The sequence below is a fragment of the Rhinolophus ferrumequinum genome, chromosome 25 (assembly GCF_004115265.2).
Source record: "Rhinolophus ferrumequinum isolate MPI-CBG mRhiFer1 chromosome 25, mRhiFer1_v1.p, whole genome shotgun sequence".
NCBI classification, from domain to species: domain Eukaryota; kingdom Metazoa; phylum Chordata; class Mammalia; order Chiroptera; family Rhinolophidae; genus Rhinolophus; species Rhinolophus ferrumequinum.
Window position 1 is genome coordinate 20,379,621 of NC_046308.1, and position 19,625 is coordinate 20,399,245.

Below are 19,625 nucleotides of genomic sequence, written 5' to 3' on the forward strand. Positions count from 1 at the left end.
ACTTAAGTAGCTGAATAAACAGAAGACTTTCTTTGGAGCTCATCCAAAAACATATTTTTACACCTTTTTTTTTTTCAACAGTGACTTAAAGTTATGTCTGAATCTTTCAATCTTTATACTGTCACCCACAATACATACAGATTAAACACAAATCTTTCCCTAATAACAAATAGGATGGCGATAATTAAAGAACACACAAAAGCATCAAGGACTAAGTGACTACTAAAGAATTTCCAACTTACTCAGAATACCTTTTAAAAAATCCATTTATTGTGGTGGGAAGTGCAATAGAAGAGGGAAAAGGAGGAAAGGCAGGGGTTTGTGCCAAATACTTACGCTGACTTTGGGCTGAGAAGGCAAAGTCCCACTTGCCTTCATGGTGCTCACTAACTTGTTGAATGCAGTCATATCTCCATCTTTTTTGAGCTGTCGATTGCTGGTTACAGCACTCAGGGTCTCCTCTAAGTGTTCTGCCATGAAGGGAGTTGAATTTTTCACTTGCTGGTCCATCTTCAAGCCCTTGAGCCCTGCTTCTACCTCTTCCACTGAAAGCACAACCCCTGAATGTGCTGAAAAGGTTGAGAAAGTCCAGGTTAAGCCAAGCAAAGGACTATGTGGTAGGAATTCTCTTTGGCTATCATGATGGTTAAGGTGAAAATAAAAAAGGCTGACACCAAAAATAGACGAATTGAAGATACTTAAAATTACTGTTGCTCAGTGGGAATAAGGCCATAATTGCATACTTAATAAGAGACGGCATAACTACCCTAAAATGTTTAGGTGCTAGAAACGAGGGAACCACAACCATGAAGTGCTATGCTTTAAGACTCGACAAGATCAAGCAGATGGCCTTTGGACAGGAGCCCCCCGTTCTCCCAGAATTCCAGCATTCTGAATAAACCTGCTTTTCTTTCTTTCTACAAAAAAAAAAAAGAAAAAGAAAAAGAAAAAAAAGATGTGACAAGATCCCGTCGCACATCCTGCAGGAGGACATCTACAATGAGTCTTCTGGAGACTTGTTCCCAGGGACAGGAATCCCAGCAGCTCAACATCAGCAAGACTGTTACCAGCACTACGGTTATTATCTCACTCAGGTTCTATGTTGAGGGCTTATAACCTAAGCAAGAACATGGCAGATTGGGGCAAAGGTGTGAGGAGCTGTCAAGTTAGGATTGTACCATTCACTGGTGTCATAATTAGGCTCCAGGTAAGAAAGGAGACTTGGTGGAAAAGTTCTTACCACAAGGCCCATGACCCACTGACTACAGGTTCTCAAAGAGGTGCTACTGTTTGATAGAAAGTTTTTTTTTGAAGAACATTAAATAAAACCCACCATCTATTTGACTTTTGATGAAACAGTATGTTAGATTTAACTGCCTTAAGACAACATTGAAGCTTTTTCAGATACCTAAAGCAGACTCTAATAAACACTTACAGCTCTCTTTAAGTTTTTCTTTATTTGCAGAAAGGCTGGAAAGAAGAGGTTTTAAATCCACTTTGGCTTTCTGTAGCATTTCTAAAATATCCACTTTATTTTCAGCATGGTCTTCCAATGGTATAGGAGCAAAATAATTCCCCGAATTCTGCCCAGGAGAGAGGATGGCTTGCTCCAGACCTAATATTTCAAGTACATATATTGATAATTAATTGGTGTCAATATAGCACAGACACATTATCTTCAACACTATTAAAAGGACACAAATTAAAGATTTCACTATCCAGAGATCCTTTAACCCTAACGGACCCCCGACTAATGAAGACAGAATGAACGATGTCAGAGAAAGCTCAAGTCTACGTCCAAGGCCAGAATCTGAAGCCATTTACCTGCAAGTCTCTCCAGTTCTTCATGTGGTGTTGACCCAAGACTGCTGGATCGGCTTCCTGATCGGCTCGGGTTAGAGAACCACCTACTGAACCGACTGGCAGAGACGGACCCTTCTCCCAAAACATCTTCTATCATCTAAAGGGAAACACAAAAGGAGCTAAGACAATAGTTTCTAAATGAAAAGGACAAGAAGGTTCAAATTTTAAGAAAGGGTCACTTACTTTGAAACTTCCTTTGAAGTAGCTGACCTGAAGGTAAACACCCTCAGAACTTAGGATTCTGAACATCTTTAATTTTTCTTCCTCTCCTGGGTCATTTCTGAGTAACCCAAACTCAGGCATAACCAACCATGTACTTTCTAAGCATATAAAGCAAAACCTCTGGGCCACAGAAAGCGGTTTTGTTTTCTATCCTTTGCCTTATTAGAAAATCCATGAACTACTGAGTTCTAGGAGGACATAATTTCAAAATCACAATCGGCACCAAGACTAAAGCATCCCATTGCCAAGCAGATGCGTGGCCTCAACTAAACATCAGGTGTGGAGAGTTGAAGAAAGAAAACCCTTGCTTCAAACATTCTCAAAGTTGTAATGAACGTTATAAAGTTCAACACTGATAATTTCAGAAGTCAAAAGTTAAAAAGTAGAGCTCATAGAGATGATAATTCCAAGCCAAAGTTTACAAAGTGTCAGAATGTGAAAAATGAACTTCTAACTAATCTCTAATATCTGTATGAACTTAATGGGGAGTTTTCAGGTGTGTTTTGTTTTAAATCAGACTTCTATGGTGTTTGGCTTAATAATAAGGCCAACTAAACGATGCACTATGATCAGAAATGATTTCTTCAACACTGTTTCATAATAGTAATTTGTATTACCAATCCTTCTTAAAAACTAGATTTAAATATTTTTTAAAAAGGAAATTTTTCAATTCTACTCTATCATAAATCCAGTTAAGTATTCAAATTGATCTTTATGCAGTGTTCTTACTGATATTTAGAAAGACAAGATGAAGCAAATGTCAATCCAAAAAGAGGCACATCCTTGAAAATAAGGCATCAACTTTCACTTCTATACCAATGGTAAACAGAAAACACATTTTTCCCCAAGCTGGTACATGGATGACAGTTAGTGACTGTTTTATCTGAAGTGTGGCACCTGTAGTTTCCAGTTAAAGTTCAGCCATGGAAGGTTAAGACTCTTTTATTCTTATCTGGAAGAATTTTCTCATTATACATACCCAAACTAAACCACAAAATACTTCTCTTGAACACAAGGGATTTTAATTCAAGACACTAATTTATTATTTGTGGTACTTCGATTTTCTGAGGTATTATTCAGACAGTTTCAATCACATTCCACTTGCAGACTCTCACACCTTAAATAATGCTTTTAAATGCACTAATTTTGCAATACAGTATAAGAGAAGCATGAATCATGTGGCACTGTGAAAAATTGGGAATTGTACCCAAGATACAATCACCTTGGTGATAAACAGGAATTACTTTAAAAGTAACTAAAAGCTACAGCTATTAAAAATATTTTAATGTTAGAAAGTTTGAAATTAGCAAAAAAATGGCTTTGCATTTTAATTCTTTTATTTCCTCTGATCATACTGTATAGGGAAAAATCAGAAGATACACAGGAGGAACATGAAAAAGTAAAGGACATGAATATAAAGTATTTTTATATTGGACATTTTCTAAAGATATGATAGGTAGTAAGGAAAGTTGTTTCCATATTTTGATCATTGACCAACTGGGTTTTGCTTAGATTTATTATAGGCTAAGTTTTATTATAGTTAAGACATAAAGAGTAGAAACAAAGTTACTTTTACACACATTTACTGGAAATGCCAATTTCAAGAAACTAAAGCATTTTAAACCCAAAAAGAACCTGAAAGAGTTTAGCTTGTCAGTCGTTTTTACCACAGAGCAAGCTGGGATGCTCTAACAGCCGTGCCTCCCATCCTGCAACCTGGCCCAGGAATTGGAGACCTGAGCCCATAGCTCTGACTTCCTGGTCAAGACACCCTCTGCTACATCCTTGTTGGTCATCAACCGATCAAGGAGAGGACCCTGTGAATTGTATTCTGGTATGCTTCAGCTGCTCTTTCTAGACTAGATTTTTAATAGCATTTTTAAAGTAACCTGTACGACTGTTAGTCGGGTCCCTCAAACAAAGGGCACTTAGACAAGTCATATCCTAAGATTCTTATTATTATTCTGATTATCAAACAGATACTGTGTAATATTTTTTCTCTTTGACAATTACTAGGTTTTATTGATCAATGCTTTTCTTTTATTACTTTCTACTTTTATGGAAATTTGTGAATTTTTGTATTGTTTCACTGTAGTTTAATTTTTTTGGGATTTCTAATGAGTGCATTTAAGGCTATACATTTTCTTCCACGCATACTTTTGATTACGCCACCAAGGATTTTCTATGTTATGTTCCTGTTCATCACTCTACATAGTTTAGGATTTCCGTTTTGATTTCCTTTTTTCTTCATTCAACATACTTAGCACCTGTTATGTATCAGGCACTGTATGTAGTTTAAGAGTTGCAACATACCTAAAACAAGCCTATTTTTAATTATTTAACTGAAATTATTTGCACATGGGATCCAAACTTTCAGTTTGGATCGATTTTTGTGACTGTCAACTTCTAATAGCAGTAAATACAGCTTAGAAATATAGGTATATTTCTGTTTATACCTATTAATTCTCAACATTGTGGAGCTTATGGAGTGCCATGTACCATTTCAAGCACTTTATATAACATTTATTAAATGACATTCAAATCTTATATAGCCCTTCTTACTTATTTTCCCCAACTGACTGGTCATTTTCTGAGCATTGTATTAGAATCTAGCTGGTCATATAGCACATCGAAGCACCTGTTTTACTGATCCCAGTTTTTCTTTTAAATTAATGTTACACAGTATACACACCTTAATGAGCAGTACCTCCATAAAAAGCACGGATAGATTTCCTACCCAGTACATACTGCTCAGCATTAGCTAAGTTTTGGTTGAGGGTGAGAGCCAAAGGATAAAATGGTGCTGAGTTCCTATTCCTCCCTTTTATGCTTTAGAGGGAGTATAGTTGTGGGGAATTAAGAGCAAAGACTATTAACTGAAACCGCATAAATCAGAATTCAGTTCCCACCACTTACTAGCTGTGTGACTTTGGACGAGTTATTTAAATCTCTGTGTCTGTTTCCTCATCTATAAAATGGAAACAACAGTAAACTAACTTATAAAGGTTTTGTGAGAATTAAATGACTAATTATATGTAAAGCCTAAAGCCCTTGTATGTGTATTACCTATCGTTAAAAGTTTTGTTTTGAATTTTTTGTCTGCCTCAACACACAGGTAAGTTTTATAGATGCTCACTTTTGAAGCCAAGTACAGGTCTCTAAATTTGACCTTTTGCTGTGAAAACTTTTTACAATAAGATTTCCATCTGTCTTCTAAGAACACTGAAAAGAAAAGTCACCAAACACTGTCTGTTGATATAAAAATAAAAAATTACTGTCCCCTCAAAAGCTAAGAATTTGAGAGGACCACTCAATTTTACATCAAGTAAATTAAGTTCACATTTGGATGTGACCCTTCTGTTCATAGTGAGCCAAAGGACTGTTGGCTAGCTAGTGAGGTTTCTGGCTAGGAAACTTTGAGTTAAAATTGCTCCTACAACTTAAGAAACAAAACCAAGCAGTTGCCAGTTGATTTGGAGCCATGCTCCTGAGCAGTGCCACAGACTGTGGGCTTGGACCATGCTGTCTACATAGAAGTAATTTCAGAGAGTGAGAGTACATGCTTAGAAACCTCTACAGCAATTTGTCACTGCGCTGACACTCGTACTTTATACTGAAGTTTTGGTCCTCAGTGGATTGGAAATAAAACCTGGCCCCCCTTACCAAAGAGAATTTAAGAAGTACTGCCCTAGAACTCATCTGTGGCCCTGTACCTATCAGTGCTGTGCCGTGTCTGCTCACCTTTTCTGGGTGGCCATCTTTTGGGGGTTGAGGGTGAGGCAGGCAAATGACAAAAAGAGATAGGCCAATGTTGCCCGCTCTGTCGTGCCCAGTTTTATCTGCTCATGCACTAATCAAACAAGGAGCAGTTATAGTCAAGCAGTAGAGTCATTTAAGTTAAATTCCATGAACCATCAATTCTAAAGGACTGGTCAAACTTACTTGCTGTATTTGGTCTGGTAAGTGGGACATCTGGAATGTACAGATTCTTTTGGTCAAATGATTTTTAAATTCTGTTTGATCAGAGTTCTGTGCATTCTTTCAGCAACCACAGAAAACCTAATTTCTGTGTATGTAGGCCAGTTAAATGTTTTCTTCACAGGTTTGATGAGGCTATACTAAGCGCTAAATGGCTGAAGGGGATAGGAGCAAGGGCAGGTAGCAAGTGAAGGTCTGGGATGTCTTACTGTTTCTACTGTAAAAGTCAAGAAAGCCTAGACTGCAACAGTTCAGCAGCAACACTGAGAGCATCCCGAATTCCTCTGCACGAAAGGTTTTCAGAACCATCGCATCACAAAGGCACCACCTCACCAGCCAGCCTTACCCAAGGAATGCAGATCAGCGTGACACCAATCACCTGTTATAAAAATCCACTTCCACTGTAAATCTTTACAACAAACACTTAACTACTTAAAAGTTAAAGCAGATAATGTTCTTCAACATCTGAAGAATTCTTAGTCCAATGCTACCAGTCTGGAAAGTTAACTTGTATTGAATTCTCACTTAGTCATTCCCACTAAGCCTCTGAAAACAAAGCCAACAAAAATCAAATGAGTTGTTTGAATTCAAAAATTCAAACGAGTTCATTCTTAAAAATTAAGAAAAAAAGCCATAACAACCCCAAAACATCTAGCAAAACAATACTTTAAAAAGAGGTATCTTAAGACTCAGGACAAATGTAAGCCCATAGTTGGTTCCTCTGTTTATAAGTGTGCTGCTACACTCACCGAAGCCAAGCACGGCACCTTATCAAGGTTAAAGAACTCATTAAAGTCAAATTCTCCTGGGGATTGCTCAGGCAAGACGGCGTCCCTCGGCACTTCCTGATCAGCAGCAGGCTCGTGTGCGAGGATGACCTCCACCTCGTGCTCTTCGGCCACTCCTCCATTGCACTCGACTATGCCTGAAAGCAAAACCAGGACAAACACAGTCTGATCAAGCGAACCGCTCCACACTTACTCTGTGGCTTCAGCCATCATCACACGCGAAAAAGAGCCACCGATGACTTTAAAAGCAGACTTCTTGTGCTGATACAGCATTTGCAACTGTAAAACAGGTCCCTTCCTATGGGAGCTAGAGGAGGAAACAGCCTTAACAAGCCAGAACACCAACATGATGAGAGCAGGACTGTAGCCCCTACTCAGCCCATTCTTCAAGTTTTCTACAGTGTAGTGGATTCTTTTTCTAATTACTTATTTATTTATTTAAAAAGATAATCTTTGCCAAGTCTCTTACTGATTCAAAATGGAACCGAATTAATTTGGCTCTGTCTTCACACATGCATCTGGCACCATCAGCGTTCTGCAACCTAAGGTATTTATGTGAAACCTAGCATGAGGGCAATTTTCACTTGCCTACAGGTTGGTTTTTCATCCTTCAAGGCAAAGCACAAATGTCACCTCCTCTAGGAAGCCTGCCCTGCCTATCCATTTTGATCCTACCCAGCAAAATTAACCACAGCCTTCTCTATAATCACTGTATTCTCTCTCAGGGTACTTACCATGCTATATTACAGTAACCGTCTGGTAAGACTGAGCTCTCTGAGGGCAGGTAACCTGCTCTAATCAGCTTTGTCTTACTCTGTAGTGCCTGGTACGTTTAAAACTCAGTAATGTTTGGTTGTTAGGATGGGAAGGTAATGTCTAAGTGAAGCTACCGAGAACTAATGTGTAAGGAAACTAACATCTTAATTTTAGCGAGAGTATGGGCAAAAAGCAAAATCCGTAGGGTTAAAAAAAAAAAAAAAACCAAAAACTTTTTTCTTTTAAGTGCACTGAGAGATACTGGGCATTCAACTTTTTAATCTGAAGAACAGAACTCCCAAAGCCCCACCCTGCAAAAACTCCTATATAAGAGCTGCCTACAGTTTCAACATCACAACAGATGTGAAAATCTCCTAGGAAAAAAAGCATAAAACCTGGACTCATCCCTTCTCAAAAGTCCCCAACAGTTCCGTAGCCTTGATATTAATCAGCCAGGATATTCTAGACCAAGAGAGGCTAAATGCTGTCGTCTGCACTGACGTTCCAGTAACACTTCTGAGAGCAAAGCAGGACTACAACAACTGAAAGCTTAAGTGGCTTGCTTACCCAAGGTCTCCACACCAGCAAGTGGTGGAAGTTTCAACCCCAGGACGCCCACCAATGCTCTGCCACACTCCGCTGTGCGTGTGAGGCAGCACCACTCCTCCACAGGGGTGTCTGCCACCTTTGTGAGCCCTGGATGAGGCAAGTCCGTCTCTGCGGTGGTCAGCACATCTTACGGCTAACCACCTGAGGCAATGACGGTAGCCCCTCAAAGATTTACGCTGAAACTACAGTGACTACTTTGGTGGAGATATTATCCTTCTTTTACAAAGAAACTGAGCCCTAGAAAAAGCAAACAACTTCATCACCCAATCAAGGCCACGTCTGTGTCCGTTCCACTACAGCAGTGCTTCTCCTTGACCTACTCTGCCCACCAGAACCTGCCTACCGACTTCAGGACTTACAAGCAACATACATTTTGCTGCAGTTTTGTTTCCCAACTTAAGGATGGGAGCCAGAAGAATTTATATATACATAGCTCATCCATTTACAAAAGAAACTTTAATATTTTTCCTGTGTTGAAATGGGACCATCTCTTAACAGATGAATGGCTTTTGCAAGTAGCAAGAGTGCCCCACATGCAATTTTATGCAGCCTCAAGCTCTCTGGAAAGCAAACTGGGCCTGACAACTGAAGAGTGGGCACAAGTAGGGAGGAATATGCACCGGCAGACAAACATAACTGGCCATTTATTATGATTGCCTCAAAAGCCAGTGACCCAGGAAAGATAACTAAGGGCAAGCTTTATCACATTTCAGAATGATCGTATACTTTCATTAGAGAGAATGCAAATTAAAATGTTCTTTTCTATCGCTAGAGGGTTTTAACTATTTTCCTGTTCTACATAACTTTGTGCTGGTCACAAGTGTAATACATATTCAAATAGTTTCATTTGCCACCATATACACACCACTTAGCATGGGTGCTCAATACTTATCTGTTTTAAAAGCTTGCAGGCAAGGAACATGTTTGTCTTGCTCAGTGCTATACTCCCAGACTAGCACGTGTCTGCAAAGAACTGTTACATGATAAGTTCAGTGGAAAGCTGCAATACAGACACAAAAACGAACTAAAAGGCACTCACCATTCCTCCCCCCCTTTTCATTCTTGAAGCCAAGATGAAACTACAGGGTACCTATTTTTCTTAAGTACAGTTGCTAAGACAACCTAGGAACCTTTTGCAATTAACTGATGGGGGTGAGTGAACCAAGACCCCTGGATTCTACTCAAGGCTCCGTCATGAAACCTGTGTGACAGGGTCTCAGGTTGTTGCCTCTTTCCAGGCCTGTTTCTCTTTGCATCTGTAAGGTGAGGAGGTGACACCACTGATATATCTCACTCCTTCTGGCCTCTCCACTTGTTGATACAAGAATGGTTAAAAATCAAATTTCATTTCAGTGAAGAAAAATATGCTTTTCTCACCAGAAGCCTGATCTGCATCATTAGGAAAAAAGACCACACTTGCTGGTGCTGCTTTAGTCTAATCGAGAACGAGACAAAGGCATATCTCAAAGGCAATTTAATAGCAAAGTCTCTGAAGTTACCCATCAATTTCCCGCATTACTTTAGGGAAGAAAAGTTTAACAGCATAAGATAATGGTAATGTCTCTGTATTTTAAAGATTGTGCAAAAAAAGACAAGTAAAATGATTTCTCCCTTCTTTCTCCTAAATAAATCCGATTAGCTTATTTCTGTTTAAATGTTTTAGCCTAATTTTAAAGTGGCACTGATTAAACACTCACATGTTCAAATAGCTTTCCCCTTTTGTTGCCTGGTCTCTGCCAAAAGGGATTTTCCCCCACTAAACCTGAAGGCTGCAAGGAGCTAGAATTTACTGAGTAACTGTCCACAAGAGGCTGAGCTCTGATGTGTACATTTGATCCTGATGCTAAAAGTAACCCTCGAAGTAACGAAGTAGGTGTTGTCTTTGCCTTACAAAGAAAAAGGCCCACCTGTTAAGAGTTTTATCAAAGGTTATCGTGTTTCTAAGCAGCAGCCTCAGAACTCCAAACCCAGACTAGCCCACCTGGCTCTTCACTGCTTCTTCCCAAAACCATCAGCCCAGAACTAGCCACGTCTGAGCCAGGTGACTGCCCGCCCTGAAAACAACTAATGGGGCCCCTACTCTGCATCTGGCACATCTCATACATTTAGCTCTGTTTTCTTCAGTTTAGTAAAGGAGACACCTAACCTTATCTCACAGTTAAGAAAACTGAGTTTAGGAGATGCCAAGTCACCCAGGAAGGTCTCATACCTGGTGAGGAAGGTGGGCTCCGAAGTGTAAAAGCACCTTGTTTAACTCTTCACTACTTACTTCCCTGGTGCCCCCCAGACAAGTCACTTAAGCCCCCTGTACCTCTAACTGTTCGTCTCCAAGATGGGCATAAAAGTACCTAGCTCAGAGTTGTTAGAAGGATTATATAGACAAAATGCTTCTGTGTCTAGTCATAAAGTGTGCTCAATACATGAGACCTCTCATTATTTCTACCATGTTTCTTATCTCTGGGGAATGCCTTCGTGTGCCCAGTGCTCTTAACATGGTAATGTGACACATTTCTGTTTAGCAGCAGGCACAAGCTGAGGAGACAGTACACCATCCCAAAGGTTCTGCTGACCTTCCTTCACAGAGGCTGTCCGTCGCCTTGTTCTTTTTCTCCCTTTGTGATCTTCTTCCAGTATCTTATCATCAAAGCCAGTCAGCTCAATGGTTTCAGACTGACTTGTGGGTCCGGCTGAGAACCATTCGGGTTCTTCTTCTGTGTAGGAATCATTTCTTCTACGCTCACCAAAGACACGCTTACTATCGCCAAACTCCCTCTGGAAAATACATAATACAAGATAAAAAATAAGATTCTACTTAAGGCACTTCTACCTCAATCCAGGTCTTGGTGAATTAGATAACGCTCCCTGGTGCAATGAAGATACTATGCTGTAGAACTGAAGCTGCGCCCCGACCCCACCCCGCTCTCTCTACTGCTCCCTATGTGGCTTAAGAATGAATGGGCTGTATTCATCCAGGATCTCAAAGTAACCTGGTATGAAGTGAATATTGAGTCCCTATGTACACGAGGTGCCAAAAGATCTAGAAACAAACCCTGAAACGCTTGTCCTTGTAGTCCCTCTCTCGGTCTCTGTCTCTCAAGTCCCGCAGGTCCTTATCGTTAAGGCGGTGATCCTTTTCAAAGGTCCTAGCAGAGATTATCCTCCCACTGCCAATCCTTCGTCCCCCAAGAAGGCGGAGCCCATCACTGTCTTTCTCCAACGGGCTTCCTGAGCGCCGGGAGCTAACAGCAGCCGTCACGTGGCAGCCCCCTCCAAAGCTTCGTCTCTGTGGGCTGAGAACAACATCTAAGTCATCTTCTTTTACGCGCTCTCGTGGATCTGCAAAGATGCCAGAAATAGAAAGATAAGCAAACCAGCAAGGGCATTTTTCCTCTCTAGGTGGCATGTCCACGACTGGCGGCGGTAGGGGTATTGCAAAAGTCACCACTAAAAGTTACAGAGTAACATGTATGTTGCATATTTAAGTAACACAGATTTTGCTTTTTCTCTTTGGAGCAATAAACGTACTTAATAAATGATTTTCCATGATTCGTCTCCTCAATCACTTTATTTTGACTAAGTCCTTACCTACGTAATTATTAGCAAATGGTTTATCAAATAAACTATAGTAGGTGTCAGCATTTGAAAACATAACTACTGAAAAAGATAAAGTGTCTCTTCAACAAATGGTATTGAGGGGCGGATGGGTGGCTCAGTTGGTTAGAGTGCGAGCTCTGGGCAACGGGGCTGCGGGTTCAATTCCTACATGGGTCAGCGAGCTGCGCCCTCCACAACTAGAAGGAAGTCAATGAGCTGCAGCTCAGCTCCTCGGTGGCCAGATGGCTCAGTTGGTTGGAGAACGGACTCTCAAACACAAGGCTGCTGGTTCGATTCCCCGACTCCCGCAAGGGATGGTGGGCAGCGCCCCCTGCAATTAAGATTGAACACGGCACCTTGAACTGAGCTGCCGCTGAGCTCCTGGATGGCTCAGTTGGTTGGAGCGCGTCCTCTCAACCACAAGGTTGCCCAGTTCGACTCCCACAAGGGGTGGTGGGCTGTGCCCCCTGCAACTAACAATGGCAACTGGACCAGGAGCTGAGCTGTGCCCTCCACAAAACGACTGAAAGGACAACAACTTGAATTGGAAAAAACCCTGGAAGTACATACACACTGTTCCCCAATAAAGTCCTGTTCCCCTCCACCAACCCCCCCCCAAAAAAAAATAAACAGAAAAAAGCAACCAAATGGTGTTGAACAGTTGGATATCCATATACAAACAAATAAACCCGAATCCACATCTGGTGCTATACACAAAAATTAATTCAAAATGGATCATAGATCTAAATGCAAAACCTTAAACTATAAAATTTCTAGAAGAAAACACAGGAGGAAATCTTTGTGACACTGGGTTAAGCAAAGTTTTCTCAGGCACGACACAGCAAGAGCATAATCCCTTTTAAAAAATGATAAACTGGGCTTGATCAAAATTTAAAACTTCTGCTCTTTGACAGATATACCGTGTTTCACCGAAAATAAGACCTAACCGGAAAATAAGCCCTAGCATGATTTTTTAGGATGATATCCCCTGAACATAAGCCCTAATGCGTCTTTTGAAGCAAAAATTAATATAATACCCGGTCTTAGTTTCGGGGAAACATGGTAGTTAAGTCCTCACTTAATGTCACTGATAGGTTCTGTGACTTTTAAGTCGAACGATGTATAATTAAACCAGTTTTACCAGAGGCTAACTGATATAAACAAAAGTTAAGTTCCTAGGGCATCTCATCAACGTTATAATGAAATGATGCTGAATGAAATGATGTTATTCAAGAATCTGGTGTATTGTTCAGAGAATGCAAAAATAAGCCATAGATTGGGAAAAAATATTTCAAAGCATTTATCTGATAAACGGCCTGTATCCAATACATACAAAAGCTCTTATTAAAAATTCAAAAAACAATCCAGTTAAAAAAATGGACAAATGGTTTGAACGGATACTTTGCCAGAGAGGATACATGGATGATCAATAAGCATATGAAAAAATATTCAACATCATTACTCATTAGGGAAGTGCAAATTAAACCATAATGTGATACCACTACACACCTGCTAAATGCTAAAATCAAAAAGACTGACCATTTCAAGTACTGAGGAGGATGTGGGGCAAATGGAACTCTCATACACTGCTGTAAAATGGTATAACCACTTTGGAAAATGGCATGGCAGTTACTCAAAACGTTAAACATACATCTACTATAGGACCCAGCCATTCTACTTTTAGATGTTTACCCAAGAGACAAGAAAGCATGTGTCCATATAGAGACTGGTACATGAATATTCATAGTTTTGGTTAACAGTCAAAAACTGGAAACCCAAATGTCCATCAACAGAGAACAAACCGTGGCAAATTCATACAATGGAATACTACTGGGCAACAAAAAGGAACTATTTATACATCTGACACCATGAATGAATCTTAAAACAACTATTCTGAGCTACCTAAAGAGTGCACGCCATATAATTCCATTTATATTAAGTTCTAGGAAATGCAAACTAATGTGTAGTGACAGGAAGATCAGTGCCTGTCTGGGGGGGAAGTGTGAGGAGGAGATTCACAGGAGGAGTACTTAGGAAAGTTTTGGGGGTGATGGAAACGCTTATTACTTTGATTGTGGTAATGGCTTCACGTGTGTATACATGTCAAAACTTTAAATGGTACACTTGATGTAGTCTATTGTATGGCAATTATATTTCAATAAAAGTGTAAGAAAAATACACGTCAACACATAAAAATTCTTCCTAGAAAAATCAGAAAACTGAAGGTAAGTCCAAGTGAGAGAAACCTTGTAATCTTCTCACCAGAAACAGTTCCTGAAATGTTTCGATGTGTGCTTTTCCAGAATTTCCATGCAGTGTCTCAGTTTTTTCCAAAACAAGATATAACATGGACAGTTATATATAACTTGGTAAACACATCTCCAACATATTTTTATAGATGAACAATGTAGTACTCATACATACTCAACCTATTTCTACTGCTGGACATTTAGGTTGCTTCTAAGTTTTCATCATTTTAATGAAGTCTGTGGCACATCTTTAATGATTGTTAGAATAAATTCCTTGTTTGAGGGACATTACTGAACTAAGTGTACTAATAGAGTCTGTGTAGAAATATCTTACAGCTCAAACTAGCGTCACTCCTATCTTCTTCGCTCAGTTCCAAATTTATGATGGATTGTCTTCCTATCTCAAAAGGAGTTCCTCTTGCAATAAGTTCCTTGACTAGTTTTTGTATTGCCAGGACCCCATTTCACTCTTCAGTATCTTTTCTAGTTTAAAAGGGTAGAGGTATGGAAGATCAAGTTGTACTCCAGTCTCAAATTATATCTACACCCTACATTCAGATCACAATCCATTACAAATTAAGAATTGCCAGAACTGATTTATACCTGAGGACGAGTCTCACACGAGACTAAGCATAACCGGATTTCCAGTACAACTTTATGCTCCCTACTAACTTTATGCTCCACATCTAACTCTGTTATCCATGTCAATGAGCGACATCAGTACTTTTAATTCAAAAGCACACAGCCTAATACAGTCTACTTGCCTCTGCTATACAGGAAGGCTATAATTTTACTCAGCTAATCAGGAAAAATCCAATTGGTAAATCAGTTTCCCGATAAAGATACTTTGCTCCAATGCATAAAGCTCTCGCAGGTAAGAATGAAGCCGCAGCAAAGAGCATTGTCTGCAAAACTGCTCCCTCCACTTCTGAGTGACAGCGTGCTCACCTACTATCCTGCGCACCAGGGAAGGCCGGTCTGTATCCAACTCTTTCTTCACACTTTCCACTGGTGAGCTCCGTCCTGAAGCTGGGTAAAGAGAGGCATGCCACTTCTCGGGGTCCCAGACGCCATCACTATAAGTCAAAGGGTACCAACAGTTAGCACTTGCACCCATGAACTACATACGTAGTCTAATTTCTGAACTTCTTCAAGTTACGGAAATCCTTTCCAAAATAAAACTTCACGGTTGCCATCAGAATAGTTCTCTCTTTTAAGATGAAAACAAAAGCAACTATTAATTCAGTAATACTTTGTTGTTGTTCACATAACACCAGTAGTCACTTGAAAACCAGTGCTCTGTGTATAAATGAAACATTCAGACCACAAACCTTGGGGTGCATATGGATTAAAGTAACTATACCTGTCCTACACAAAGAAGATGGCTCCATAAACACTGACTACTCAGTTTACTAAAAATTAGTGTAAGGGAGGGAAAAATCCCTTAATCCTCTCACTAGAAGTAACTCCGGGAATGCTTGGTGTGTATTTTTCTAGAATTCCTACGCAGTCTCAGTTTTTCCCATAAGCAAGATAGACAGCTCTTATGAACTTAAAATGTGTGGTTTGGGTTTTATTTTGTTTCTCCTTCTCTAATGATGGGGTGGGGGTGGGTGGGACAGATAGTACAGTGTGCAGAGCAGCTTTGGAGCTTGTGGGACCGAACTGTAGCTCCGCCATCACCACCGGGGACATCCTGGAAAGTTACTGAGCTATGCACTTTAGTCTTCTGCAGAAAGCACTTCCCCAACTCTGGATCAGACCAGGCTGCACTGAACTCTGTACCTGTCTTTCATAAACTCTTATATTTGACTGTATCCTCCCACAGACTGATGTTCCATGCAGGCAGTACTTGATAGCACCTGGCACAGTATTTGCCACATGGCAGGAACTGAACATTTCTTGACTAAGTGAGTCAACCTCTTAGTCTCAAACACCCCACAATAAAGGACATATTACCTCGTCTGGTTGTAGGAACTGCTTGGAGTTTAAGAACCCAACAAATTTTAATTCTGAGAGGAGAGAAACAGCAGAATGGGCAGCTCTTTCCTCTAGCTCTATGTTCGTTACTATTACTAGGCACAATGTCTCCACTTCAGAATAAAAGGAATATGTGTGCCCACAAAACTTTATTTTATGCCAAGAAGAAATAGTTATGCCAAAAAAAAATTCAACTTGAGGCATAAAAAAAGCTTTACAGCTTTAATGAAAAACAAAACAAAACCCTCAGGCTATCTGAGACTTACCAAAAAATCTTAACCAATTGGAATAGCCATTATTCAAGTATCACTTTCAGGGGCAAGTGGTGAGGAGTCCAGATTTAGCAACCTTCTGAACAGTCCATATACAAAATAAAGAGTATGTCCTATTCAACCAAGACATTAAACACAATAGGTGCTTTATATGCTGAAAATGTGGGCCAATATGAACTTCCTACCTTGATACAGTGGTACCTAGGTTTTCGAACGTAATCCGTTCCGGAAGACCATTCGAGTTCTGAAATATTCAAAAACAGCCAACAGCTAGGCCTCAAGATCTTGCACTCAGTGGAAGCTGCGTGACATGTTCGACTTCCAAGGCGTGTTCAAAAACCGAAGCATTTATTTCTGAGTTTATGGCGTTTGTAAACCGAAATGTTCGTCAATGGAGATGTTCGAAAACCGAGATACTACTGTATTTAAGAAGTGACCTTTAAGTCTTAAGGTGACTGTAAGAAGTGCAATGTAGGGTTATTGTAAGAGATTTACAGACCATTTTTAGCTATAGTCTTCTCAAACCAAAGCCTTCCACTTCTTAGGAAGGAGCCCAAGATGCCAAAGGGCTAATTTGGATGAGTTGTTTCGGGGAGTTCCGGGGGTGGGGGGAAGGGGACACAGATAAACGGCTCAGAGACCTTCTGATCACCCTACCTGGGCAGACCCTTGAGGAAGGACGCTGAAAGCAGTGCAAAAACCACTGGGAGAGAGAAAAGACCTCAGTGAGGACTCACGTGTTCAAGTCTTAATTCTGCTTTCTGACTATGTGCCTTTGCCCAAGTCATGTTCTAGTTTTAGTTTCTTCACTAGTTAGTTGAAAGTGAATTGGTTTAGTTGGCCTCAGAGTCCCTTGTAGCTCAAATCTTTGAATCGATGGTTTAAAGCTAATTAATAATAAAACTGATGAAGACAATACAATAAGATGCTAGCCATGTTCATGTATTTATGCTGAAGCCCAATGTCAATACCCCTGAAATCTCACCACTCATAATTCTACTAAAAAGCTCCAAAACAATACAATTCCTAATTTACCAAGTTTGATGTAATAAAAAGGTGAATAGAAGCACCCACCCTACCTGTCGTATTTTTCAGAGAGGCATGAAGGCCTTTGTTTGGAATGAGGGCGTTCTTTTATATCCAAAAGCTCCTCCTAGAAAGAGAAATCAAATATGATTGTGAAGAGTATTTCACACACTTTCAACTTATTTTTGCTTTTAGTAATTGTCTACCTTAAGCATTTCACACAGTTCTTATTTATTTATACCTTGACTTATTCCAGAAAGTACTGGAGTCAGTTCGAGGTTCTTACAAGACGCTCTAACACAACTGGCAATTAACAGTGATTAGCTTCTTGCTAAGACATTCTCTCATAAATTGCTGTCCAGTAGTATATTCCACAACACTGAGTGCTCATTAAGGCATGAAAGCTTCAGGCTTACGTAAAACATCCAGCTAATGTTACTCTTAAATGCATCAGATACCAATTTATAAGGAGATAGTTTTTTAAATATAAAGTTGCAAGGGAAAAAAGCACCCATATACTATTTATCTGATTTGCCTGTTAACATTTTCCCCTATTTGCTTTAGCATTTGGACTCGCTATATGTAATTTTTTTGAACCATTTAAGAGAAGACTGTATGTCATTCCTTCACCCCTAAATACTTCAATGCCTATTTCCTAAAAATGAGGATATTCTTTCACAGCCTCTTATCTAGCCCCTTCAGAGAATTAAGCCCTACAAAAAATGATTTGAGTGACTATTTTTCCATTCTCCCAAGGATTACACTTGGCCAGTATAATTTTAGATGCATAGGAGAGAAGCAGATCCATTACAGAATGGACGCCTTAGGGCATAAGGGCTTACTTCTCAGAACCTGGTTGACAACTGTCAGTTTCATATAACCACTTATCAAGAAACTTTAATCTACCCCTCCAGATACCAATATTGTCAGTTGACTCAATAATATCCTCCATATCTTTTCAGCCTCCTACACAAGATCCAGCCTAGAATCAGATATTGGTTGTTGCATCTCTTTAGTCTCTAATCTGGAACATCTCTACAGCTTCTTTTGTCTTCAATGACACGGACACTTCTGAACAATACAGAAATGTATTTTAGGAGAACTTTGTTCATTATGGGTTTGTCTAATGTTTTCTGATGATTAGATTGGGACTAAGCATCCCTGGAGCAGAATACTGACCTAAGAGATGCTGTGTCCATCTCATAGCATCATCACCTTTGGATGCCCATGATGGCCATTTGTCCCTTACTAATAATGATTAATTTTGATCAACTGGTCAAGGTGATACTAATTGCAAGAGGGAAAGTAGTAACTGAACAGTATAGAAACGGTTCTATACTGTTCAGTTACTACTTTCCCTCTTGCAATTAGTATGCAATCTGTAGGGAGACACTTTAAAATGATCCAAATGTCCCAGTCTTCATCAAAATTTCTCCAAATTTAGCATCTATTGATGATTCTTGCCCAAACCAATCTTGATTTTCCAACTGTAGGCCTCTTCCACATTTACCAGTCAGCACCTGGCATTCCACTCTAAATACAAATCCTCCATTCTCGCCATTAACCTATTTATTATTGGCAAAGGCTCACAGATTCCTAGTTTTTCCAATGGTCTATAATTTATTAATGTCCTTAATTATTTTGGTGCTCAAATTGGGAGCCTCTTCAAGCTGGCTCCTGCGTCCTTTTGACATACCTCATCATTTTTCACTTTCTGTCTTACCTTGTACCAATCCTGTCCTAGACCCAGAGTTGGCCATTTTTCTGAGAAATTCTAGTTCCTTTAAGTGGAATGATATAGGAAACCAAGGTCTGGAAACTGGGTATCCTCATTTGCTTCTAGGCCCTTTCAGCAGAACTAGGATATATGTGCATTTATGTATGACTGTGTGTGTATGTGTGTGTGTACATATATATACACACACACACTAATATATCTGCTCATATACATGCATATACTCAAATACTATTGCATCACTTTTATATACATTTAAACACTTTCATAATAAAGGGAAAAAAGCAATTCCCAAACTTTTAGTACCAGTAAAATGATACAACTGCCTTGCAAAAAGCATATACCATCGTGCTGTGACTTCTGCGATAACCCCCAATCTCATGCCTGACAATAGAATGCTTGCTTGTCTTTTCAACCACTGCTTCCCATGTTTTGGGGTAACTATGGAGGGATAGATGTACTCTCTCAGCCTACAGGAAACATTCCACATAAGCATGTCATGAATTCACTCAGTGTCTTTAGACACCTGAAGCATCAAATGTTTTCTCCATGA

At 39.8% G+C, this 19,625-nt stretch overlaps 1 protein-coding gene across 4 annotated transcripts in view; it reads right to left on the reverse strand.

The window, feature by feature from the left end:
- EIF4ENIF1 (eukaryotic translation initiation factor 4E nuclear import factor 1) overlaps positions 1 to 19,625 on the reverse strand; it is a 42,362-nt gene that overhangs the window by 11,926 nt on the left and 10,811 nt on the right. For all 4 annotated transcript variants that reach the window (XM_033097722.1, XM_033097723.1, XM_033097725.1 and 1 more), the window contains exons 3-10: positions 17,391 to 17,464; positions 15,008 to 15,135; positions 11,266 to 11,552; positions 10,787 to 10,988; positions 6,813 to 6,988; positions 1,825 to 1,960; positions 1,436 to 1,615; positions 337 to 569 (exon numbers count right to left, since the gene is read on the reverse strand). In XM_033097722.1, the coding sequence (XP_032953613.1) occupies positions 337 to 569; positions 1,436 to 1,615; positions 1,825 to 1,960; positions 6,813 to 6,988; positions 10,787 to 10,988; positions 11,266 to 11,552; positions 15,008 to 15,135; positions 17,391 to 17,464 (1,416 nt within the window). The remainder of the gene's footprint in view (positions 1 to 336; positions 570 to 1,435; positions 1,616 to 1,824; positions 1,961 to 6,812; positions 6,989 to 10,786; positions 10,989 to 11,265; positions 11,553 to 15,007; positions 15,136 to 17,390; positions 17,465 to 19,625) is intronic.